The 26819-nt window shown below is 46.4% G+C and overlaps 1 protein-coding gene across 2 annotated transcripts in view; it reads right to left on the bottom strand.

Moving 5' to 3' along the window:
• EDEM1 (ER degradation enhancing alpha-mannosidase like protein 1) overlaps nucleotides 1–25602 on the bottom strand; it is a 29698-nt gene extending 4096 nt beyond the window's left edge. The window contains exons 1-11 of one of the 2 annotated variants that reach the window (XM_027584498.2): nucleotides 24945–25602; nucleotides 18372–18444; nucleotides 15373–15476; nucleotides 13965–14136; nucleotides 12548–12731; nucleotides 10563–10737; nucleotides 8888–9008; nucleotides 8249–8419; nucleotides 6366–6439; nucleotides 5425–5521; nucleotides 3209–3412 (exon numbers count right to left, since the gene is read on the bottom strand). In XM_027584498.2, coding sequence (XP_027440299.1) covers nucleotides 3209–3412; nucleotides 5425–5521; nucleotides 6366–6439; nucleotides 8249–8419; nucleotides 8888–9008; nucleotides 10563–10737; nucleotides 12548–12731; nucleotides 13965–14136; nucleotides 15373–15476; nucleotides 18372–18444; nucleotides 24945–25456 — 1887 coding nt within the window. In that variant the 5' untranslated portion in view covers nucleotides 25457–25602. The remainder of the gene's footprint in view (nucleotides 1–3208; nucleotides 3413–5424; nucleotides 5522–6365; nucleotides 6440–8248; nucleotides 8420–8887; nucleotides 9009–10562; nucleotides 10738–12547; nucleotides 12732–13964; nucleotides 14137–15372; nucleotides 15477–18371; nucleotides 18445–24944) is intronic. The other variant, XM_027584499.2, reaches the window with a different exon arrangement.
• Nucleotides 25603–26819: the final 1217 nt, after the last annotated feature.

Genomic DNA, 26819 nt, shown 5'->3' with positions numbered 1-26819 from the left:
GCACTGCAGGATGCTTAGCAGCATCCCTGGTCTCTCCCGCTAGATGCCCCCTCAACCCCTACTCCCCCAGTCGTGACAACCAAGATTGTCTCCACACATTGTTCAATGTTGAGGAGCAAACCACTCCCCCAGCTGAGGACCACTGACTTTTTTTTTTTTTTTTTTTTTACCACTGACATCATTTAATACCTTCACTTCACAGGTAAAGAAATGGATACCCAGGCAGGCTAAAAGACATCCACTAAAGGGCAGAGTGATCAGGACAAGAAGCTCATCCTTCAGGTTCTTAACTTAATCCACCCAGAATTTCAGAAAACACCTTAGCTATTTGAAAATACAGCTGGCCTTTGAACAATGCAGGGGTTGGGGCACTGACCCCAAGTGCAGCTGAAAACCCACATATAACTTCTGACTCCCTAAAAACTACTGATGGCCTGCTGCTGACCAGAAGCCTTACCAAGAACATCAACAGCTGGTTTAACTAGTATTTTGTATGCTGTATTTTTTTTTAAGGTTTTATTTATTTATTTGACAGAGACATAGCAAGAGAGGGAACACAGCTGGGGGAGTGGGAGAGAGAGAAGCAGGTTTCCCGCTGAGCAGGGAGCCTAATATGGGGCTCGATCCCAGGACCCTGGGATCATGACCTGAGCCGAAGGCAGACGCTTAACCGACTGAGCCACCCAGGCACCCCTGTATGCTGTATGTTATTATACACTGTATTCTTACAATAGAGTCAGCTAGAGAAAAGAAAATGTTATTAAGAAAATCATAAGGAAGAGAAAAATACATTTACAGGTGCAATGTATTTATCAAAAAACATCCACATGCATCTCAGACCCGCATTGTTCAAGCGTCAACCGTACTGTGGTTTTTCTGAGTTTATGGTTCTTTCCATCCACACCTAAAACCTAAATGCTTGACAGAGTTGTTTTTTTGTTTGTTTGTTTGTTTGTTTTTAAGAAAAGCCCCTTTCACATGTATCATATAACCTCACTAATATGAGGAACTCTTAATCTCAGGAACAAACTGAGGGTTGCTGGAGTGGTCGGGGGTGGGAGGGATGGGGTGGCTGGCTGATGGACATTGGGGAAGATATGTGCTACGGTGAGCGCTGTGAATTGTGTAAGACTGTTGAATCACAGATCTGTACTTCTGAAACAAATAACGCAACATATTTTAAGAAAAAAGAAAAAGAAGAAGATAGCAGGAGAGGAAGAATGAAGGGGAGTAAGTCAGAGGGGGAGACGAACCAGGAGAGATGATGGACTCTGAAAAACAAACTGAGGGTTCTAGAGGGGAGGGGCTGGGGGGATGGGTTAGCCTGGTGATGGGTATTGAGGAGGGCACATTCTGCATGGAGCACTGGGTGTTATGAACAAACAATGAATCATGGAACAGTACACCAAAACAAATTATGTAATATATGGTGATTAACATAACAATAAAAATTAAAAAAAAAAAAGAAAAGCCCCTTTCTCCCCTCAAGGGCTGCCCGAACGGCCCTTCCTGGGAAGCTCCTCCTCATCCCCTCACGCATCTTCTGAAAAGTGACCTTGGCAATGAAGCCCTCTTTATCTCCCCTGGCAGAGTAACTCCTTGCTCCTCTGTGTTTCAGCAGCACTGCATGCAGCGCCTTATTGACAAATACCTGGGGAGGAGCCGGGCTCCCCACGAGACCCCTCTGATGGACCCACATCGCCAGAGCCCTAAGAGGAGTGTCTCCTTCCAGTCTACCTCCTGGCTCCAACACACGACCAGAAGCTCTCTGTGCCTCCCTTTCCCCACATGTAACATGAGGAGACCAAAGGCACCTACCCTCGCGGGGCCACTGTGAAACGTTACTGCATATAACCAGTTGGAAAAGGGGCCTGGGCTATGGGAGGTGTTATACACAAATGTTGACTGTAATTACTATTTTTCTGCCCCTAACTCTCCTCCTTCCCTTTCTATCTCAATTAGGCTGTGTTCACCTAGTCTACACTGCATGGCCTTATGGAGATTTGGGGGACCGATCTCTGCTCTGGTCTGTCAACGTAGTTCACAGACTGATGGTAAAGACCTTCAATGGGACACTGAAGGTCAAGTACAGAAGCACAGCCTAGGACCATGGGGTGTACCCTAGCCAAGGCAGTTTGGAAGTGGGTGGCAGGCATCTTGACAACAGAGGCTTTTTCTGAGCAGAGAGGCGGCATTCAATGCATGGTGGGATAACCCGGTTCGATTATCTCACCTGACACGGGGTCTCTTTCCCCATCCTCACTTCCAAACCGTCCTATTTGACTCAAATCAATACAACTACCTAGGACTCCTACCAGAAACCCCAGGACTTGTTTCTAAATCTTTCCCAGTGATTATCAGGACAGTCGAGGTGTGCTCAGTGAAACTCTGCTTTAAATGAAACTTCATTCTTCTGCACTTTCAAGAGCATTTCATTAAAAATCACAACGACTGATGACTGCTCTTTTCTCCCTCTTCTGCTGCTGGGTGATTTGGCTGGATCTCTTCCATTTGTCCCTCCAGATCCACTCTCTGCCCTTCTCCATCCTGCTCTGGCCCCAGAGGCCAACTCGGCAGATTATACCAAAATGTCCCCGTGGCCTCTGACCCGTGGTGAGCATCGCCAGTGAGAAGCTCCAGCAGAGGAGAAGGCAGAAGGATGGTCAAGTGTTTACTCTGCTGGTTCCCTTCTGCAAGCTCACTGGAGCTGGCTCGGAAGAACAAGGCTTCTGCCAGGAGCCCCCCACTCCAGCACGCCTCTCCCCACCCAGGTTCCCGTGACCACGAGCCCCTGCAGCTAGGACGAACAGTGCACTGCTCCCGTGAGTCCTCACACCCTGACGATATCCACGTCAATGGTCTTTTTTTTAAAAAAAAAAAAAAGATTTTATTTATTTATCTGACAGAGAGAGATACAGCAAGAGAGGGAACACAAGCAGGGGGAGTGGGAGAAGGAGAAGCAGGCTCCCGCTGAGCAGGGAGCCCGATGTGGGGCTCGATCCCAGGACCCTGGGACCATGACCTGAGCCGAAGGCAGATGCTTAATGACTGAGCCACCCAGGCGCCCCTACGTCAATGGTCTTTTGTGAAACCTTCTCCAATGACCCAGTCTGGATGCCACCAATTTTCTGTCAGGGACTCTGGATGACAAGTTTGTATTATCTTCTCCTCGTCCACATGCCAACCACCCCTGAAGAAAGCAACTTACATTGGAGCTGGAGTTGATGACTTTTAACTCGGGTGATTTAGGCCTGTGCACAGACTTCCCGTCTTGGTCCTGCCCCGCCTCTTCGGAAAAGAGTTCCTTCCAGGGTGATTCCCGAAGATGTTTATCCACAGATACAATGTGTCCCTCAGTTGTAAACATGTATTTGGTTCCAGATTTGTGGACTGGATTCTCCTCATCAAATAGCTAGTAGGAAAGGAAAAAAAAGAAAATAAAAAAGATACAACTGGTAATTGTAGCACATTGGGAACAAACTCAGTCGAGTATGTCCCAGACTATTCAGGAAGTAGAATTTGCTGGGTCCTCAGGCTTTTCAGTGACAAATGGGTGAAAAGGTGGTTCCCAACTCTGGCTGCAAAGCACAATCACCAGTTTTGTTTAAATCCAAATGCCTGAATTTCCCCCATCCCATCCCACCCTGCTCGGACCTAAAGATTCAGAAATCCCAGGGCTGAGCCCAAACTTGCATAGTCTATAAAAGCTCTTCCCTGAGAGTTGTGGCACTAGAATTCTAGAACTATCCCCTCCTCACACACACCTAGGTCCTACACTGGAAAATGTTGGAAGGAAAGAAGCAAATGCTTTATCCTTCACCATATCCCAGGGCCTGGCACAGAGCATGACACCTGTGCCATCATCCCACTGATTCCTGTCAGAACACAGGTGGGGCTCTGAGGACAGAGAGCAGTCCTTTCCTTCAATAGGAGGAATGTGGCAGGAGCATCCAGAAAGAACACCTAACTGAATACAGGACAGGTCGGTGAGGGGAGGAGCCAGGTGTCTAGTAAATGTTAAATGAGCAAACATTCAGAACAGAAATCTCAGTGATGGAAGAAACCTTACAGTCACCTGAAGTACTGTACAGATGAGGAAAAACGAGACTTGGCACAACTTGTCTGTGTTTCCACAGCTAACAGGAAGTCTAGGTTTTCTCGCCCCAGACCCTATGGTCTCTCCTCTAGAACAGCCTAGGACATCTCCTTCACTCGCTCTAGAATTCACCCTGCGAACACCCCAGGCACCACGGGCTGCTGAACAGGGATGCACACCAGGCTCTTATCGGCCTGCAGCGGCCAGCCTGGCCTGGAGGCACGCACTGAGAGGGAGGCCTAGGCCCGCACGGGGGCCTGACGGCAGGCCGGCCAGCTTCCCATGGGCTGGACTATGTGGGCGGCTGGGGGGCACGCCTCCTCTGCAGTGTCCTGTGAAGAGTCACACCAGATTAGACTGGTAATTCCAAACCTTGGCTCGGTAGAGAATCACAAGTCACTTGTCAGAATTACAGATTCCTGAACCCACTTTCTGTCGATTCTGATTCAGGAGGGCTGTAATTTTAACAAGGGCCCTAGGGTGATTCTGACCCAGCTGGCCCCCGGGCCTGGGAACCGGGAACCTCAATAATGCAGCCTATCACTACTCCCCTATTCCCTTTGAATCTCGGCCTCCACACTGCTTTCCCACCAGGAAGCCCTGCCTCTCTGTGCCTTGGAAGCATCCTGTTGCACAGAGTCATACCGAGTACAGCCGTAGAGAAGGTAGGCGAGTAGCTGCGTGCACAAGCCACAGACACCATGTGTGCACACTGCAGAGCAGGGGAGTGGAAAGAGCACTGCAGAAGGAGTCAGGACCAGGACTGAAGCCTCAGCGATGCCCTGAAGTCACCCTGAAAACCCAGGCAAGTCACCTGACATCTCCATGTAGACAGCAGCTCCCACAAGGGGAAGAATGAATGCCGACAAATGACCCCTTAAAGGTTTCCTCCAGGTCCCGTGACTCTCTCTCTCTCCACACCCCTGGGAATGTGTGCGTGGACAGAGAGCCAAACGGGCTGGGGTCTCGGCCAAACTCACATGCATCAGAAGACTTAAGAGCTGCAGACACTGCTGACTTCCTCAGAGACGCCTTCCCCGACCACCACAACTCATGTGTGCGGGTCCTCTAGCAACCGTGACTAGCACTTCAGACCGGTTGTTAATTGTAAATTCCTTTTGTTTCCTTGACGATGCCTCCCCCCACGAGATTAGAAACCTCGGCAGACGACAGCAATACGCTCTTGTTTTGATAGCACTGTGTCCCTGGGCCAGCACATGTCCAGCACGGAGCCGTGCTGGACATGCGCTAGACGGAAGACCAAATGAATGAATGCATGCTCCAAGCACTAATCAACGTTTCTGGGGTTCGCCTTCTAACACACATACCAGATACAAGTATTTACAGGTCTCACTGAGAAAGAAGCTCTCCATCCGGTCCTCTTTGGATTTGTCTATGACGTGATGCAACGTCGCATACCCACACCTACAAAAGAAGTTTTGGGTTAGTCCTGCCTCTGCTGCCTTCCTACCTGCTTATTAATTTAAGAAGCGGAAATAGTCTATTAACAGAACAATCAGCCAAATTATCAAATGCCATATGAAAAACAAATCAGGTTAGGTTTAAGAGCTATCCTTTTTCAGCCTAGGTTATTTGCAAATTTATGAAAAAGTGGTTTGGCTGCTAAATCATCGGGTTAGTTATAGGGGGAAAAAAGAGGGGGCTGGTGGAAGGTATCTGCCAAGCACTTAACATGACACCAAGAAAATGACTGGCAACAAATTTAGGACTGACAGAAATTTTTTGTCCAAATATCTGTAGAAGTGACTTATCATCGGATAGCCTAAAATACTATTTTGTAAGAAAATACTTAAGATACACTGCTAGGTGAAAAAAAGCAGGTCACAAAATTGAAATATAATTTTCTTAACATATATGTATATACACACATTATATATACAAATATATGAAAATGATCCTAAGTACATAAACTTAAATGTTGATTGTGGTTATCTACACACGGAGATTACAATGATAATATTCTATCTCCATATCTTCTGTACTCCCTAAACTTTTTAGTACATGTATTATTTGTACAACTAGGAAAAATAAGTTACTTAAAAAAAAATACATAGAAAAAAAGGTGAAAAAAAATAGCAATTCCCACTATAAGGGACTGGTCCTGGTATACAAAAAGTAAGCAATTTCCCTACAGAACTAACATTAATGACCTGTTCTATAAATTAAAGTGCAAAACAGAATATTTCCCCAGAACCAAAAATAAATCAAAAGTGGCCAACAGAAAAAGGAAGGAACTTAGGAAACTAACTTGACTTTTGTGTACTTTTCCAGACTCTGCAGAATATCCATTCCTACATGGAGGTAGAAGGGATTCTTGGTTGCCTAGAGAGAACATGAGAGAATGTGATCCAGCAAGGGCCTGGAAAACATGCCATCAACAAACATCACGGTGACTGCAGGAACCTCCCGAGGAAGTGAGTCACTGGCCAAAGGCAGGCACAGCGCCCAGCTCACGTTACCTTGAAGGGTCACAAATGTTACAGAACTACGGTGTTCTGTTGGTTCACGTCAAAGTACCCGTACCATCTGTTTAACCGTAACCAGGGCTGAGACAATCCGCTCCAGGGTAGAACGGTACCCTGCTCTGGCTCTCCTGATCCCCGTCATGGTCAGACACAAAATAACAGTACCGTGTGTGAGAACAAATCTAGTTTCTCTTTCGCCTTCGAACTCTCTAGAAACTTAAGATGCAGGCCCAAGGACGCAAGACATTGCCCCCATTCCACTTATAGAGCCTTTTGAGGAAAAGCTAAGAGGAACAGGAAGACTTTCAAACAGGAGGCCCCCACACTTTCCTCTTGAACTGCCCGATGAACTCAGTCCTTAGGGTTGCTTACTCTGCTGTCACGTGCTCTTACACAGTTTCACTAGGAAACCAATTCTCTGCAAAGATGAGACCACTACTCCACAGTTTAAAAGCTGGGGATCATCTTGAAGTCACGCCTAGTGCCTGCCTGCAGCGGCAAATGCAAACGCCTATGTCTGAGGGCAGCGGTCTGTGTGGGAAGAGAGCACAGGGAGTGGTCTCCGAAGGCAGGGCCAGGAAGCTCTAAGAAAACAGTCAACGGGAAGCAACTGAAAATAGGAAAGAGGTGACAGAAATGAAGAGGTATGAACCCAAAGGCAACAGACCTAAGCTTAAGAGGAGACTCAGCAGCACCCAGGCGTGGCCTCCTTGGAGCGCGCAGAGCCGGGCTGTCCACCCAGCTCAGAGAAGCAAACTCGGAGGCTATCCGTGCCCTCTTCTGAGAGGTTATCTAAGGTTCACGAGGTCTCTCTTTGCACGTGAGGCCTAAGACCAGTTTCATAGGATTTCTCCCTTTTTCATCTAGAAGCAAATGGCACGATTCTGCGTTAATTTTTTCTTTAATAAATCCTAACCACAGTACTAACTCTACTACGAGAACTCATAAAAGTAAGTATCTTCTTGTGCGGGCTTGCCCCCTGCAGGCATTCGTCACAGGTCCACTGAGGTGCACTGAAGGCCGACTTTGCAGAAAGCTGCTGCATTTGTGAATGGATGCAGACTCTCCATCATGTGTATAGATGGAGGGCACGCCCAGAGGTAAAAATATCTGCCTTAGACTGCGGGGGAGACTTCACAGTTAAAGTGACAATCCCTCTGGCATTAAATTTCATGGAAAAATGAACACTGTATGTTTTGTTTTGTTTTTTAAGCGTTAAACAAAAATAGACATTCAGATAAATCCCAGATGATTTCCTTTACCCAGAAAAAGAATTCCTTTGGTCTGAATGATGATTACACAGACCAGGGTTCCACAGTGCATGACAACAGAATTGTATCTCAAAAAGAGTTCTTTGGCCAAACACATCTGGAAAACACGGAGTAGTAAGCCCTCTTCCATGTTTAAGGATGTGAGAGAGAAAAGCCCTATGGTGCAGGCGCGATGGGCTTTGCAGAAGGTTAGGTTCAACACCTCCATGTGTGACCGCAGATGTCTTCTCTGTTCTGTGGAACCGGGAATCACACTCAACACCAACAAGCCTATGGTTAGGCAGCATCCATCTCCGAGTCACCAGCAAACACCACAGTTCTACCCCAATCAGCCAATGTCTGCTAAAAACCAACCGCTATAGGTCCTGCTAGCATTGAAACACAAAGTCTAGCACCTGGTAGAGGAGATATGTAGACTCCACTAACTCCGGTCTCAGTGGATAGAAGAGCACGTCGGGGGCCTGGAGCTGCCAGTTATACCTCTCAGGGAGGGCCCCGTAGCGTTTCCAGATGGCGTAGTAAAAGGCATGGAGGCAGATGGCATCTTCCACATCTCCGATCAGAACCTAAGGAGAAGACGCTTTTCTCAGAGTGGTAAGACGTGACACAAAGGCCTTGGGCTCTCCCTCTGCCCCCCAGTTCTTATCTGACCTGGTTGGAGACAAACCAACCCAGAAGTAGCAAGCCAGAAAAAAGGATGCCCTCCCTAACAGACCGTCCGTGCCAAACTCATGGGAACTGCATAGCACAAGAGGTTAACTATACTTAGGAGCAAAGAATAAACAATTAAGAGACAGATGACCCAAAAATCACATATGGTTACTTTTCAACCATGGTTTTACCCTTATTTAGTATGGCTCTGTTCCAGATCCTGAGGACTAATGTCACAAACAGAATAATCAAGACATACTGTGCTACTAACCTCCCAAATCCGGAGGAGCCAGAGAATACTCTGGTATCACAAAAAGAAAAGAGAAAACACAGAAACCCTTGGCAATGATTGCATTTTCTTGGCAAACATGGTTGCTGAATACCTGCAGTCCAGGGAAGAAGGCCTGCAGAGAGTCAATCCAAGTGTTCATCAGCTGCCCGCTGAACATGTTCACATTCACGTACAGTGGCGGGTCTCCTTCTCCTTCATTACAGGCTTCCCGACTAACGGGTGAGCAGAGCAGGCAAAGGTGAGAAGAAAGATCGCTGACAGCCCTCCAGCCCTACTCCTCCCGCAGCCCCTGGTCCTTTAACTTCAATGGCATCAACATTAACATTTTCTCCTAACTCATTCTTTAAAGCTTTGGAGATAAACTGCCTCTACCTGTGGATACCAGACTCTAGCATAAGGTAACATCTGCCATAGAATAAAAGTGCTGAACTTAGCCATCGTAACTGATCAGGGCTTTCACTGTGTTTTGCAGAGGGCACTTGGACATTCCAAATGGCTTACAAATACTGCCACATAATGCGGTATCTAGCAGGGTCTTTGTTGGATTTGACCTGAGTGGAAAAGCCTGGTTTCTTCTACACAAAAAAAGGATCTCTTCTCTAATAAGATCCTACACCAGGGGCCTGAAGGAATGCATCAGAGCAAGATGCTTAGGGATTACTGCTCAATTTAGGTTGGGACTTTAAAAAAGCAAAAATGACTGAACCCTGGACAAATAGCCTCTTACTAAAACACAGCACTCACACAAAGTGTTCCTACAACAGCTAACGTAGAAATGGGTCCAAGAAAATCCCAACATGCAGAAACTCAGTAGCTATCACCTGCACTGGACATTTAATATACAAAAGCATACAAAGAAAGACCTAAGGAAGTGAGGTGACATCGAGGTAGAAGCCACTGCAGCTCTGAATGGCACTTCTCCCCAGCCCTCCTGATTGTACAACTGGGTAGTAGCAAATAATGCTGTTTTAAACTACAGCGCGGGGAAATGTGGTAACTGTCCTTTCTCTCGTGAGGTATACAGACCAATCCGAACGATTCTTTGGAAAGTAAAAGAACCGAAGTAACTCAATAATGGTCCTGTATTACAGCTTTATATGCGATGAAAGCCACAGTGAAACACAGGCACGTGTCACTCCTTGTGGCAACCAGTGTCCACCATGGCCCCCGAAGATCCCTGACTCCGGGCAGTCACAAAGGCTATGACTTGTATGGCCCCCTCCCACACTGGACCGCGGCTGGTCTGCGGGACCTACAGAGCCAGGCAGAAATGTTGGTTCATCATTCCAAACTTAGGTCACAAAAGCACACTTTTGGCCTCTCTTTCTATCTCTCTCAGACCACTCACTCTGGGGGAAGCCAGCTGCCATGACCTGCCTACAAAGAGGTCCACGTGGCGAGGAACTGAAACCTGCCAACCAGCACAGGAGTGAGCCTAGAAGGGGGCCCCCCAGCCCTGACCGAGCCCGGACACGGCTATAGCCCCTGCCAATAGCCTAGTGACAACCTTGCGAGACCCTGGGTCCACTCAGCGGCTCTTGGCTTCCTGACCCTTGGAAACTGTGGAAGATAATGTTTGTTGTTTTAAGCCACTAAGTGCTGGGGTAATTTGCTATGCCGCAGTAGAAGCCTAAAACAGATCTTCACCCCCAAATGTCTGCCCAACAACTAGGAAGTGGGAAGATGAATGCAGAGACCACAAGACGCAGCGGATTCCCGTTGAGAACACACCCTACTTGTTTTACAGGGCAAGAGAGGAGACACACCCTCTTCTTAAGTAGTTCTGAATACTCCGGTACGCAGCATTAAACATCTCGAGGTCTTCCTTTTCTCCAAAGAGAATGTAAGATTTCAAGAGGTATTCATAGAAGGAGTCCAGGCCAGCACCCAAGCCACTCTGCTTTCCAACCCAGCGGCCCGTCTGAATGTTCACCACATTGCCTGCAAAAACAAACAAAGCCTATCAGGCCCCAGGTATCTGGGGACGGCTCCTCCTCCAGGGTGCCCTCCAACCCTGGCCCCGCCAATCTCCCACACCCTGGGCCTTGGCGGAAAAGAAGGAATGAGCGCTTGGCTCTCGCATTTTTATCAGTCCCATCAGCGGCACAGAGAGCCAGGAAATCTTTCTCAATATACGGTATTTAAACACTGGGACAAAACTGGGGAAAACACTTGAGGCAAGAGAAAAGTAAATTTGTCATTTTGCCTTTCCAGATTAACAGTGCATTTCAAATGCCAAAGGAGTGTTCAAACCTTTGACTCAGTAATGCCATTCCTGGCAATTTATCCTTAATGAAAAAAAGTCTTTAAGAAAAGGTATTGTGTTGTTCATCAAGAATTATGAACTGTATGATTTATGTTATCTGTAAAATGGGGGGAAAAAAGAAAAAACAGAAATAATGCAAGTGTCCAACACTGGAAGAGTTAATGGACTCTGTAGATTTTAAAGACGGTAGCTATGAAAACAAGGTAACAACTTTAAAAACCTGAACTGCCAAATGCAAGGCAGAGTAAAAATGCTTATTTATATTAGAAGTTGAAGGTATATAAACATTGCACATGCCAGACTGAAAGGACCTATGGGAAATTTAAAAGGTGACAATTTGTGGTGACACTGGCAAACCATTTGGTGGTGGGGTGGCAATTTGGGCAACTTATTTCTACCAGTGTTGTTAAACACAACAAATATGTAAATAAATTTAATAATTTAAGGAATAATCAAAAATCACTTGTGGGTCGCCTGGCTGGCTCAGTCAGTGGAACACGAAACTCCTGATCTCGGGGTTGCAAGTTCGAGCCCCATGCTGGGCACAGGGATTACTTTAAAAAAAAAAAAAGTCACCTTTAAAAAGCAGTGTTCTTGCAATGATACTCTATGGCTCTAGGACAACTAATCAAGGTACTTCTCAATGATAAAAAAAATTTTTCTGGGGCACCTGAGTGGCTCAGTTGGTTAAGCATCTGCCTTTGGCTCAGGTCATGATCCCAGGGTCCTGGGGTCAAGCCCCACATCTGGCTCCCTGCTCAGCAGGGAGTCTGCCCCTCCCCCTTGCTCATGCTCTCGCTCTCTCTAATGAATAAATTAAAAAAATTTTTTTAAACTTTTCTCAGTGTAAGACAGTTTAAAATAGTATCTTGAGTTAGCAAAAAACTAGTAATTATTGAAGATGAATGATGAGTACACAGGGATTCATTATTCATTATACTTTCTCCCTACTTCCATAGGTTTGAAATGTTCCATAATAATTTTTTTAATAACATCTTGACCAAGCATTCTCAAGAGGAAAAAAAAAAATCCCACCTAATATAGGTTTAATCTGGCCTTTCGCCTACTACCACATGCCTAGAGTTTTTTAAAGGAAAAAGCCACTCCACCGGTACCTCCAAACGCCTATATTTAGAGCCTTATATTGAAACAATATAATCTGCCTCAGAGGCGGTTCTTTTTATAGCATTTCCATTAACAATTATTTTCAAGTGGAATATGCCAAGGGATTCAAATCAGAAGGGAACCCTCAAACAGCAAAAGCATTATTCTTTCCCATCAAACATTACAGCCTCACTCTAGGCAGAAAGTCCCACAGAGAAATTAGACATGGCAGACACGAAGGGCCATTCTCTCTGAGGTGTCCATTGTCAGGTTCAGTGGTACAGACAGAAGTAGTGGCGAGCAGGGAGAACCCCAGAGAAGAGGAAAGGAAAGGGGGTCAGATGTACCCAGTCCCAGTGGCCTGAGAAGGTGCCACCACACCTAATAATCCCGTATCATTGCTCCGCAGGTCCCAAAGGGCTTTCACAGCACGTCTGGCCACCCACTCAAATGTAGAATCCCCCAGGAGTCGGCTCAGAATCCCAAATTCCACCAGGAGGGAACCAGCGCCTGCTGTGCATGTCTCATTATTGCTGTCAGGAGGAACGCCTGTCTTTAGATTCACCTGGGGACAGGAAGAGACAAAGGATTTGTGGCAAGACTTGTGAGGAACCCTCAGGGCTAGAAGGCCAGGTCACAGCCACTAGATTCAACTACTGAACCAAACTTAATGCAGCGTGACTCAGCTCACCGCCTCCCATGTCACACCTGAGAGAGATATGGGAGTTAAGCTTAAACGACACAAACAAGGCAATAAGAACACTACGCCTTGTTTTAACAAGAGCAAGTCTTAGGGGGATGGTTACAACGCTGTGCTCTAACCCACCTCTTTCCAGCACCAGGCTTTGGTATTAGAAACAAAGGCCAGGGGCGCCTGGGTGGCTCAGTTGGTTGGGCGACTGCCTTCGGCTCAGGTCATGATCCCGGAGTCCTGGGATCGAGTCCCACATCGGGCTCCCTGCTCGGCAGGGAGTCTGCTCCTCCCTCTGACCCTCTTCCCTCTCGTGCTCCCTCTCTCTCATTCTCTCTCTCTCAAATAAATAAATAAATCTTTAAAAAAAAAAAAAAAAAAAAAAAAAAAAAAAAGAAACAAAGGCCAGCTGTGGAATGCCTTATCAGTTTTAAGTGAGCTACGAGGAACTCACCCCTGCTCAGCGAACATAAACAAATCACAGACTGGCAGACAAGGGAGACACAGGAAGAATGTGACAGCCTGTTTCATCACTGAGGCTCTGTGGGCTGGCAATTCTCTGCTGGTTACCTAAAAGGCTGACTCAATTCCCAAGGGAGTTCTGAGCTCAGCAAATCGGGTGCCACAAAGACAGAATCGCATTCCAGATCTTGCAGTTAAATCAGCAGCTCACTGGCTGGGCTGGGCAGGCTTTTATTTGAAAGATCCACGTGAAGCACTCCCAAGAACAGTCGCCAGGATCCTACAGTACACACATGAGGGTCTCTGCGGGAATGTACTTGAGTCAGAAATAAAGACAGTCCCCCATGCTATTTGGTAGCAGGGGATACAAATCTCACATGCCGAGGAACTTCAGGATACTGAGCCCAGGAACCTAGTAAGTTCCTTAAGGGGAAGAATCAAATGTGTCAACAGTATGCCTGGCACACAGTAGGTGCTCGGTAAATGCTGAATGAATTAAAAAAACATCCTGCATCACATTTTGGGACAAATTCTCTCAAGGACACAGCTTTCCTCTTTCACATCACCTCCCCACTTGCCCCAAATAAATGTATCAAAAGAGTTTTAATTCAGGAAGATGGTGACACGTCCAACTAGTCTACCTACCCGAGGATAGGGGATCCCTGTCTTGGTGTTTTCAAAGGCCGGCAGGAGCCGCACAGCCAGGTCGTGGGCCATGTGCAACAATTCGTTATCATAATCCTTAATTGTCATGTCACCAAAGGGCTGCTTGGAGTCAGTTATTATTCTGTGGGCAGAGAGGAGGCTTCCTAGGACCCTAAAAGACAGGATGACAAGAAGAACACACAAAAACAATACAATCATGTTGCTTGTCAATGCATACAATCTGGTTCAGACTGAAAGAAGCAGCCTCAAATCCCTTGAACTCAGAGCTGCCTGGAATCAGAGGGACTGAGCTTAATGGCCTCTCGAAGTTCCTTCCAGCCCTGATAAACGACCGATTTTTTATTAACCACATCATTGAAGGTGGGGGGGCAGAGAACCATTCACCTGAGGCCGCCAAGAATAATCTCACTTAAAGTAATAACTAATGGCCGGCAGTCTCTATCATCTTATCGGAAGGGAGGGCATTAGCCAGTCTCAGAATAAACATTACCTTTCAGTATTAATAAATGACTCTTGATTTTTCTCACATGGGGAAAACACTTAACCACATCAGAAACAGGAAAGGGCAAAACAACAAACACTAAGTAACTTTCCCAGTGTGGGCTGCCCAACAGCTGAGAAATTGTCCACGTCCTGGTGAGGAGGCAAGGTGAGGAGCAGGAAGAAACCTGCTCGGAGGCAGAAGGCCAGCAGCTCAGATGTATGAACCTCCGGAGCCAGGAATCATGCACCGCTCCAATGACCTCAAGCTGACTGTGATGTGTGTGTCGGCACAAATGTTTTCATAGCTTTAATTTTAAATAAATAAATGATACATCTGGAATGGTATGCAGTAACACAGTTTTCAAAAAGTTTAAATAGTAAAATAGTCACAACATATCAACCTAGATAGAGGCAAGATACAAAACTGGGTATGGAACATGGGGGGAGGTTGGGAGGGGGGCGGCGGGCACGAGGTGGGGGCGGGGAGAGAAGAGAGAGTGGCACATGAGGGGGAAATACACCCAAATGGTAAGCAGTGGGTGGTAGGTAAGATGGGAAACTTTCATTTCCTTCAGAAATGTGTTGGGGTTTTCCTAGGACACAGTGAAGGAAGGAAATGAGACCAGACACCAAGTGACAGTGAAAATCTGCATTAAAAGGACACCCATCTCCAATCTTCATTAAAGCTTAAGTGAGTCTTTTCAGCCCCCAATGTAATTACTTTGAAATGTCAATTGTTCCACTGTTGATAAAGCCCAAAAGGGAGAGGAGAAATGGACACAGCACCCATTAGGTCTACCCCACAGACTCTCTACCTGGATCTTACAGCTGGCAGAGCCTCACAGGAATTTTGCTGCTCACACACACAAAAGAAGCCTTCAATCCATTTCATGTACTATTTTACCTTATTGTAGCCTCAAAGACTTGGACGGTGGAATCTTTGTCAAATGAAACTGTGTCGATCACTAACTTGACTGCTTTCTGGAACTCAGATGAATTTCCCATTATCTTTAAAAAAAGGAGCACAAAGCATTACAACAGCTTGAAATGACACTGAGGGACCGCTTAGTCTAAATGTCTGTACAAGGTTTTGCCACCCATGGGAGGAGCAGAAACACAAAGGTAGAAAAGCACGGTTATCTCTTAGAATATATTCTAGGACAGATGGCAAGCCCATCTCCCGCAACTCAAGAATCCTATCTCCAAATAGTCAAACTGTGAAATAATTCCTCATGAATCATTAGTACCCCTCAACTTCCCACTAGACTCTCCCTCAAACTTCAGTATGATCTGATTTAGCATGCAAGGCACTAGAGTTCCTAAAATTCTTGAAATGAGTAAAAATAAATCCAAAAACCAAAGAAACAAAAATATAACTTCCCCTATGCTCCTCAAATAAATCGACAGCTTGGGTGCTTGGCTCCCAAGAGACCAAAACATCTGGAAAACAGACTTGTTGCTGGTTATCCAGATGTCTAAACACTTTGAGAAATAGTAGCATTTTCTTTTGGAGCACAGCATAAAACCAGTGGCATTCAAAACAAACAAGACATACAAATAATCAGCTCCGTGTCCTTTTTTAAAGAGTGATCTAAAATTATAATTCCTATTTTGGGTGCATGAATATGATCTCATACAAAGCTGCTCTCTCCTATAAGAAGTGCAAATTGGGAATAAAATTTTACAGATTAACCGAACCGAAACGCTTTCATTCTGTTCAAAAATTTAGGACAATCCCGGGACTTTAAGGACATCACAATGATACACACACAAAAGAAAAACAAATAATTTCATCCAGACACTATTTCTTTCAAGTGTGCCTTATTTCTAGTATTTATTGGTGTAGCGCATCTTTTTATTCCCCTCTTCATTGTTACTATTCCTAAGTACAGACGTTTCTTTCCTGGCCTTTAGTTCTTTCTTTTTAAAAGATTACACAATAATGCTACAAGTCACAGCCAATGGTCAGGGGACTGCTATCTTCTCACTGTTTCCACAGCACATCTGTTAGAGCCTGTTTAAAATGTTAGCAAGAGAACAAGAAAACCTCAACTGAAGTAACACCTGAAAAATAAGCCTGAAGTGCTAGCACGCCAAAGCCCGGATATTCTACAATGAAAACCACAGAAGTGGCTTTGTTTCCTTACAGATGCTCACCAGCAACAATATCTGTTAGTAGCTGCAGAGGCTGATACAATCTCAGATCAAGTGGAGGATGGTGAAGAAAGCCAGCAACTTTCAATTACATATTCTAATTTACCATTTTAGTCACACAGCTACAGAGTAAGCAGGCTGTAAATCATTCACTCATGCTTAAGAAAACCTGGACTGAACAGAAGAGTTAAATCGGTTTCTTTACTGCAGGATTTCTCAGAGCCTTTAAAATTCTGATCTACCTTGTAGCTCTCCAATAATGGGATGGGCATGCAGAATTTCTCAAGGTTCACTTGGGAACAGAATTCTTCTTTTGGGGAATATACCCTTAGAAACAGTGCTGGGAAATGCCGAATTTGGAGAAATTCATTTTTTGAACACATATTTGCACTCCTACTATGTGTGAGACACCATTAGGTGGAGAGTGCAATGAGTAATGGAAATGAGGTCTCTGTAGTACCTGAGCATGGCAGAGGGGTAACAAGATACAATGAAGGCCAAAAAAGAGAGGTCAGGTGCGAGAGAGGTGCTCCTTCATAATGTATATGAGTTTTGGGACACTCTTTGAGCAACACCTAAAAGGCTGAGTCAGCCTCTGGTATCTTCAACAAGCTAACGATAATTAGGTTGAGCAGACTTGTCTGGGCACATTGTGATCGCCCATGATGGATGACTGAAGTGGAGCAGCAAGAACCCCAGAAGGAGAAATTGGGCCACTAAAATGCTATGCAGCCACAGGCTGGCAGAATGAAAGCCCAGGGCCCCCGCAGACCCTGGGCCCAGGAGGGCACTGAGAGATGGCTCAAGCTCCTTACAAGTCCTAGTGAGTCTTCGGCCAGTGGGCTCCTGAGCAGCTGTAATACTAACTTAGCTAGCATTACTCACGTCCAACCCCTGAGAGTTTTAAACTTTTCTCAGCGAAGTTCAAACAGAAAAGAGGACATTATTAAATGCAGGGTCTGGGCTCGACTACGGGAAGAATTCTCTAATGGTAAAGGCATGCTGGATAATGAAGCGGAGCAAAGAGGCTGTGCAATCACCTTCACGAAGGAGGATCTAACGTGCTACGCTGAAATACAGTGCCTTGGAAGCCAAGTGCTGAGAGGCAGACTGCACGCACGGCACGCACGGCGTGATGGTAAGTACCACACCACAGTGGCGTCCTGCTTGCAGTGTGCTTCTTCATATCCGTTCAGAGGTCTCCAGCTTCCAGACTCCACGAGGGAAACCACGGGGCGCTGGGGGAAAAGGCAGCACCCAAGTTGGCAGCCCCAGTGGGGACAAAACATGGAGTGGCACGCAGAAAGGAGTGTTTCTAAAGAGCTTGCGCGATGGCCCGGGACCAGGGCTCAGGACACACTGTTGGGGAGCACGTAGCCGGATGCTATTTCAGGAGCTTGTCTTTTACTTCTCAGATCTTAACTACAGTAACTGTCAACTTGAATGGAATGCTCTACCAATTCCTTTATTGAATAAAATAGTGGGAAACTGAGAGAAAAATAGGTTTCCCCCAAAACAATCATACTTTCTTCTCCATTTTATTTAGGGGAATCACATTTCCACTCCTTTAACCTTGAATGCTTTTCTCGCCCTCAGCATTAAGGTCATAAAAAAAAACAATGGCTATCAAAGCTATGAATACATTTTGAGTATCAGGTTTCCTGGAACTCCCATCCCTGGTGGAAACTAGGGATAATCAACCCCAAAATATCTTAATTAATGAAAAAAATAATAAGGCTAAACACTTACTGCAAGTGTATCCAACGCATCAACAAGAGTCAATGAGTAATTCCCAAGGACATCATTGATGTTCAGATTTGAACTGAAAAAGAAACAAAATTAAAGTTAAAGAAAGGTACTTTATTTTAAAAGAGAAAAGGACAATAAAACTAAACACCCATGAGAAACTAAAACTGTTGGCAACTCTTATTGATTCAGGGACGATTATAGGTGGGTCAGTATGGCAGTAGTCTTTCTATCTCCTAAGTGACCATTTCTAGAGTGTCTGCAAGTGGACTCAAGTCACCCAACAACAGAGACACACTGATGACGCTATTGTGGGAAGAACATGCAACAGGAAGTCCGGAGATGGTGAACCAGAGTCGTGCGCCCTCCCTGAGGTACAGTTTTATCACCACAAATCACCTCTCCAGTCAGCTTCAAAGAGCTCTGATTTCAAAATCATTAGGAATGGAAAAAAGAAAGACCCTGTCATGTGACCTGCCCATGACCCTTTATTTTATTTTTTTGAAAGATTTTATTTATTTGTTTGAGAGAAAGAGAGAGTGTGTGTGTGCACACAAGCAGGGGGAAGGGCCAGAGGAAGCTGGAGAAGCAGACTTCCCGCTAAGCAAGACTCCATCCCAGGACCCTGAGACCATGACCTGAGCCCATGGCAGATGCTTAACTGACTGCGCCACCCAGGCGCCTCCCCCCCCCCATGACCCTTTAATATAGAAATCAGCCGCTCCAGCAGGTTACACACAGGAAGCAAATACCTTCTGTGATGGCCTGATTACCACTCACTTGTGCTTTGGTTGGGGGAATACATTAACCTCTTGATCTCATTTTCTCATTCACATCTCAAGGAATCCCCATCACCTCAACCAACTCGGAGGGGCTGAGCCAAGGCAGGACTTCTCTGCGCTGGAGCTGCACCCTCGTTTCTGCCCACACGTCCTGTTCCCACAGTCAACGCGGATTTCCCTTCTTTCTGAAGCAACCTTAAGACACCGACTTCAGGCCTGCAATGACGGGAAAGCTCCCCAGTCACTGGGACAGCTCCTTACAACACTAAAGCCAATGACGAGGACAAAGAATAGGTCTGGGAAGGGCAGGGATGGAGCAATTGTGCAGCTTGACAAACTGCAGGGACTTCAGTAATTCCCCAGTCTCATTCCCACAAGCCCAGAAAGGAAAGGGCAAAAGCCTAAAAAGACGGAAGGAGAGAAAGAGGACACACCTGTTTACTATTAAAGACCAAAGCGAGAAGCCCTAGCTTTATCTTCGACAGCAGATTCACTGAAATGATGGCACCTTCCAGCACATCCGTAGACCACTGTAGCCAGTCCTTGAGTCACTCGAATGGGGCCTCGTCTTGCTTCCCCTGTTTTGGACGGCCCGCTCTGCTCTCTGAAAGTGTACCCTCCAATGTGCCTTGGTCGGGTGAATGGCCTTACAATGATGCAGGCACACACAGCTTCAACACATCACAGCTGATCCTGCGCGAGCCTTTCTGTTGCTTTGTTGTGTGCTGTTGTTACCCCCACTAAATCTAGGACAAAGAATTTAGAGCTAACTTTGAGATACATTGTCTCAAACAAGCTATAGAATAGAAGGGGCTATCTAGGAACCAGGGTTATCTCGCCCCTCACAAGCCACGAGGCCAGCATACTGCATGGCTGAAAACTGCACCTGCTTCTTCTATTTGTGGATTCTTTCTAAATAAAGTTATATAATTGTAAAAGGTCCTCTAAAGACGAGAGCCATGGGTTAAAATAAGCACTTCAAGGGCAGTGCCAGCCAGAAAGGATACAGGAAATGCCGAAAGTTGGAGGAGAAGGTCAAAGACAGAGAGATCCTCGTGCTCAGTTCTGCCAACTCCAGAATATTCTGTCGGGTTTAAATATTTAACTGCATTGCTCTGTGGCTCAGAAACAAAGAGTGGGTTCCCACGTCCCACCTCATTGGAAAATGGCTCCCTTGCCACTTAGCATCCAAGCTGGATGATGTATAAAACACCCCAACTGCCCTCTCCTGAGCTGTACCCTCATCTGGGCCAAGCTGTACCCTCACCCTCTCCACCTGCACAGGCCTGTGGAAGGCAGTATGAATTCTGACCACTACACTCCTTCACATGTTTTATAGTACTTTCCTGTTAGGCTATAACTAAAAAGGACCCAACTTTACACTACTTCTCAATACAGTGCCCAAGCAGTCACTCAGAATGAACAGTTATAAGAAATGCCACAGTAAGGGAGCCTGGGTGGCTCAGTTAAGCAGCTGCCTTCAGCTCAGGTCATGATCCCAGGGTCCTGGGATCAAGTCCCACATCAGGCTCCCTGCTCGGCAGGAAGCCTGCTCCTCCCTCCCCCACTCCCCCTGCTTGTGTTCCCGTTCTCGCTGTCTCTCTGTCAAATAATTAATTAATTAATTAATTAATTAATTAATTAATTAATGAAGAAGAAGAAGAAGAAGAAAAGAAAAAGGAAATGCCACAGTAAAAAAATAAAAATTTGGAATAACCGGGTGGGTTCCTTCTCTCAGACAAATCTCCTGAAAAATCTAAAGTGTGCATTAAAACACTTTTAATTATTTTCTACCAAGTAACTGCTATACACTCTTTCAAAATGTGCCATAATAGAAAGAAAAGAAAGAGGGGTGTGAAGGAAAATGTAGATTCCATAAAATCCTCTTGGCCTAATAGCACCATATTACTGTGATTCCATTTATTCCAGCCCACGATGTAGGTATAAGACTGTGGCCTTGTTCTTTGCAGATTGATCGATGGTCAGCCTGACTTATCTGTTAAGTGCCTCAAGCCAAAAGAACTCAATCTTCCAGTACAGGGCTAGGCCCACAAGTACACGTCTTTCCACATCACCAGCTGGCTGAACCACGATGACCCAGAATTAAACTCTCCACTTAATTTACCACGTGTGCCTGTTCATGACATTTGCCCCAGTGTGAATTTATAAGGTTCTTATCACCCCAAAACAGAGCTGAAAAAACTACAACCTTTGGCAGGCAATTTTTGATTATATAACTAACAAAATCAAACATATGGTTTAAAAAAAAAATCTCCCACATATACTTAACCTGTACCAGCTGTTCAGAAATCTACCCGGTGCTGGGTAGGCACAGAGGTAATACAAGAAACAGTCTCTGTGTCGAGGGACGGATAATCTGGGGAGACACGCCAAAGGGAAAGGAAGGTGAACACAGAACAGTACTCAATTCTGAAGTGATGTGGAACAGCAGACCAAAGAAAGGAACTGAAAGGAGAACCAAGTAAAGCAAGGAAAATCGTCTTCAAATAGAAAAAGACTTAGGTCTGACTCTGAAGTGGGACAGGAGGTTAGAAAGAAAGAAGAATGCACAGGAGGCCATCTTAGGCTAGGGGTGCCTAGGAATGGGTCGGTTTGGTGGCCAATATCAGTTGGGGTTGTTCATAGATTTGCTTTTTTACCAAACAGCAAAATGGCTGGGGAGGAAGCAAAGAAGGATCATGTGCCCAAGGCCTGAACTATTGTTATCATTCACAAGATTACAAAAAATATAATATCCAAATTTATTTGAAGAAACTTTTGAATTCGGGGTGCCTGGGTGGCTCAGTTGGTTAAGTGACTGCCTTCGGCTCAGATCATGATCCCGGAGTCCTGGGATCGAGTCCCATGTCAGGCTCCCTGCTCAGCAGGGAGTCTGCTTCTCCCTCTGACCCTACCCCCTCTTGGGCTCTCTCTCTCAAATAAATAAAATCTTAAAAAAAAAAAAAAAAAGAAAAGAAACTTTTGAATTCGGATCCTCCAATCCAAATTGAGGCTACGAGAATAACCGACTTTGCATATTAATCTGTAGCTAGGCCAAAAGATTTGCTACTATCAAGTATTCAGGTTTCATTTACTTCACGTTAACTCCTCACCCTACCTACAGTCAAACAAGACAAGCAAGACAAGCCTCAAGTAAATGTGACTAAAAAGAAAAGATACACAGGTTGAGTGCCCATATTTTGTTTCTGTCTTCCTACATGGTATCTAATGGTTTTGTCACTCTATATTTTAAATGCATCATTAGAATACACTTGACAACTATCATTAGAATACGTTTGATTTTTTAAAATCTGAAAAATTTGGGGGCTCCTGGGTGGCTCCATCGGTTAAGCATCTGCCTTCGGCTCAGGTCAGGATCTCGGGGTCATGGGATGAACCCCACGTCGGGCTCCTGCTCAGCTCCCTCTCCGTGTTCTCTCACTCTCACTCTTGTTCTCTCTTAAGTAAATCAATAAAATCTTTACCCCCAAAAAATATTAAAAAAATAAAATAAAATCGGAAAAGTTTCTATTGCAGGTTATCTATTTTGGGGATGTAAACATATCCTATTATTTCAGAGCCAGAATGACAAAGCTCTGGTTCTAAACTTTTCCTTGAAAATACTAGCCTGAAAGGAGTTAAGTTAAAGAAAGGAGAGTAAAAAAAAATTAACTTTCCACTCTTTGGAAGCAGCTAGTGTGAGGGGTCTACTCAAGGCCATCATAACCCGAGTTCTTTCACCTCCTCAAAGACACCAAAGGTTTATCAACTGAAAGGTTTTATTAACCTCCCAAATGCCATCCCCCCGATATTTCAAACTCCATCTTTCCAACAGCAATACATCTGTCTCAAAGCAACCTGACCTCAGTTTACCCACACCGCCACTGTACAATCAAACCAAGACACTCATCAGCAGACTTCATCCTGAAACAAAAGCCTATGCCACCAGGAACTACCACAGGGACCAGCAAGTTAACCAAGTGCCACGTCACCTTGCTGGAGAGGGGCTCCAACTCACCAAAGGGTTCCTAAGGTTCATTAAGAAAAGCATCAAAATGTCATCGACGCACTCTCCTGATTATAATATTCCCAATTGAAAGTGTTATTATAAGTCCTCATTAAACTGCTTTCCTTAGGTCCACACCATAAAAGGAAATCTGAGGAAAAAGTCTGTGAGAGAGAATAGGGCACTTACTCAAAGTATTCTTTCCCTCCTTATAATACCATGAGCATTCCTGAGAAAATACAAGTAAGACCCAAAATATGTACACACACTTTGGTTTCAACAATGTAAAGTATGTGTAGGCATATGGGCGGGATCTGGCAGGAAAAATAAATTAAAAATAACTGTTTGGTGGGGTTTTTATTTTTTTCATATTTTTATCTTTTTTTCCTCCAATAACAACAAAAAATGAGATCCAAAGAAAATACACAGGTATAAAGTCTGTACAGTTAAGGACTAACAATTAACTTATTAATTTCCTAATATCTGGAAAGGCCCCAGCAATTTTTATCAAAACTTAATAAAAAATTTTTTTCAAAAAAATAAAAAACTGATAGAAAATATTTATACGCATAAAGCCTGATATAATGAAGAAAAATAACTCATCAGTTTCCTATAATTTTAAAAAGGCCCAGTCCTTTGAAACTAGCTTGGACTGTGTCCCTTGCTTCACTAAAACTCATGCTCCTCAAATTGTCATTTAAGAAATGATTTTGTAGATAACCAAACCATTGTTTTAAATTCTTCAAGCCCCTTTGCTATTAGGGGCTTCCTTTTCATAACTTAAGGACTGGACTCTTCCTTTTACCAGGTGAAGGAAGATACATCCCCAAAAAGTCCAAAAGCACCCATAGAATGTGGGGCCAAGGCAATGGGCAGCCCATCTCCTCCACTCCCATCACCCAGAGGAAGGTAGTCACCTATCCGGTCCAACAGGGTCTGTGGCAAAACACACCCATTCCCTCCAGCTAGAAGGTCTTCAGCTGGGTGTGCTGTCCTCTTGGACTCTGATGTCAACAGCAGTGACCCTGGAAGCTTGGCCTCCACAGACAAGGGTGGTGGAAGGGGAGGACGGGCTGATCTTACTGGACAGTCCTGCCACCAGAGTGGAGGAATTTATGGGACAGATAAAGGTGACAGTCAACTCAGCGGCCAAGGAATCAAACCCTGAGTATCAAGACCCCAAATCAGAGCCAGATACAGTCTCTCTCTCTCTCTCTCTCCTGTAAGTTTCTTCAGCCTAAAAAGCAGCCCCTGTAAATGAAGGAGAAATGTTGTAGCCCCGCTCTGCCTCATGATCACGGGCTGGCTTTGGAGAAGTCCTTTCCCGTAATCAACTCCTGAATTTTTACATGGGGCTGGGGGGCGGGGGGATGAGGGCTTGTTTTGGGCTGCGTTTAAAAGGGATTTCATTTTGATTATATATATATTCATCTGGAGAAGGGGTTCTTGGAGATGAGTCTAAAGCCCCGGAAGCTACCCTTTGGTACTGCTACCGTCCCTTCCTGTCTCTGAGCCTCAGTTTCCCCATCTGTAAAAAAGTCTGCGCTGGACAGCTATCCTGTAACTCAGAGATATCGGAAGAATCAAGAAAGAGAACAGCCACAGGCCCATCTACACACACCCCAAGCCCAGGGGGACCCCCCGGGGGGTCGGGCAAAGGCACTGCGCGGGAGGGTGTGGCCCCAGGCCCCTAAACGCCGTGGCATCCCTTGGGGGACCCGGAGGTCAGAAGGCTGCATCCTGACCCGGAGGACGGAAGGAAGCGCGTGGGGCGCGCCGGCTACTCACGGGTCCCCGCGATCAGGCCCTCGGCCGCGGCAGTGGATGGGGTTGAGCTCGTCCTGGGGAAAGGCGTGCGCCATGTAGTTGTCGTAGCCGAAGACGAACATGCCCCGAGCTAGGTCGCGCATCTGGGCGCGCAGCTGCGGCGGGAAGGCGCCGCTGTAGCGCTTCTCGTACTCGTCCGGGCCGCGGCCCCGGCCGCCCAGCACGTAGCCCCAGTGGGCCGGGCCGCACACGCCCGGCTCCGGCCGCCGCGGAGCCCGCCGCCGTCCCGCTGCCGCCGCCCCGGGACCCGGAGGCTGCAGCCACGACGGCCCCGACGGCCCCCCGGGCCGGCCCGCGGGCCCCGACGCAGGAGACTCGGGGCCGTCGGGAGCCCTCAGGCGCTGGAAGCCGAAGCTGAGCGGAAAACGCTGGTAGAAGCCCATGCTGGGCCCCAGCCCGAAGACGAGCCACAGCACTCCATGGAGGCCAAGCCGGAGGAGCACCAGCCCCAGGACAAGCGCTCGCCATTGCATGGTCGCGCGGGCGCCGCGGGCATTATTTTAAAGCGCGGGGGACCTCCCCCGCGGACCACCGCACCCCTCACCCGCCCCGCAGCCCCGCTCACTTCCCCTTTAAGGAACTCCCCCGTGACGCACCAGGAACCGGCCCATTGTCCCCCTCCCCCAGTCCCTCGGGCCGGCCGGCCTGGCCCCGCGTTCGCCCGCCCAGTCGCCGGGGATTGGCCCGGCCCGGCCCGGCCTCGTGGGGCGCGGCCGGGGACTCCCTTCGGCGCCATAGGCCGTCCGGACTTCCGCAGCGCCGCGAGGCCCCGCCCCATCATCCCGCCCCGCCCCATCGTTCCGCCCCGCCCCCTGGGCGGTCGGAGTCCAGATGGGCTGGCGTGGCGAGTAGGGGCCGCTCGGGCTACTTGCGGAGGAAACTTCCAGCCAATGGGAGCGCTGCACGGGAGCACCAGTCGGACGCCGGACAGAGACTTGGCCCCCTACCCGCCCGGCTCTGGGTAAAGCCTGTCTCCCGCCTAGCTGGGACCGTCACTCCAACTCTAGGTTAGGGATGGTGCCAGTTAAAAGACGTAAGGAAGAGGAGGGAAACGGGCATTTCCTTATAAAAAGAGCTACTTCTGCATTGCAGGGGCAGGATTTTTAACAAGATCGTTGTTGTTTACGGTGGGGGGTGGGATACTACCTGGTAGCTCCAGACGGCACAAAAAAAGGTATCCTGAATTCTACTCTTTTTATCAGAACACCGTAATTTTTTAAGAATCGCTTACTGCGATTGTAAAACACATATTCCCATATCTTGTACTAGACCTAGCAAATGCCAGTGGAGGGTCCTGAGAATGTGTGTATAACAAGAGCTTTTGGGCGATTCTTAACATCTGGCAATTTCAGAAAGGCTGAATTAGATTACATTGCCTTTGTCTCGGAAATAGGAGCTTAAAAAAAAAAGAGGGTGAGAGTAAGGTGGCCGCTACCACCGAATTATTTTTGCCAAATCTATTTAACCAGGTCCCCTCCCGCCTCTGCTACTCCCACTGTATCTTTTGTGCACCACAGTAGCGACCTAACCTTTGGGTTTTGGACAGATTCTTGGTCAAAGCACTTTATCCATTCTGTATCTACTTTCTATAATTAAGAAGGTTGCAAATACCAGCTCTGAAGGGCTATGGCTCTCATGTAACGATTCAACAGTTTAGAGGTTTTTTCTTTTGTTTGCTACATTTGTAGATGTCTGTTAAGGTGTTCCCTCAAAGTTAGACCATGTGCTTGTTACACCAAGGTTTCTGAAAAGAATGGGAAGCAAAGCCTGATGGATGGCCCAAGTCAGAGATTGGCTGAGTGACCAAAGGAGTGATTAAGAGGATGATAAAGTTGT

This window comes from Zalophus californianus, chromosome 1 (genome assembly GCF_009762305.2).
Source record: "Zalophus californianus isolate mZalCal1 chromosome 1, mZalCal1.pri.v2, whole genome shotgun sequence".
Classification (NCBI taxonomy): Eukaryota; Metazoa; Chordata; class Mammalia; order Carnivora; family Otariidae; genus Zalophus; species Zalophus californianus.
Note: the sequence above shows the minus strand (reverse complement) of the source record. Positions and strands in the feature narration are given on the sequence as shown.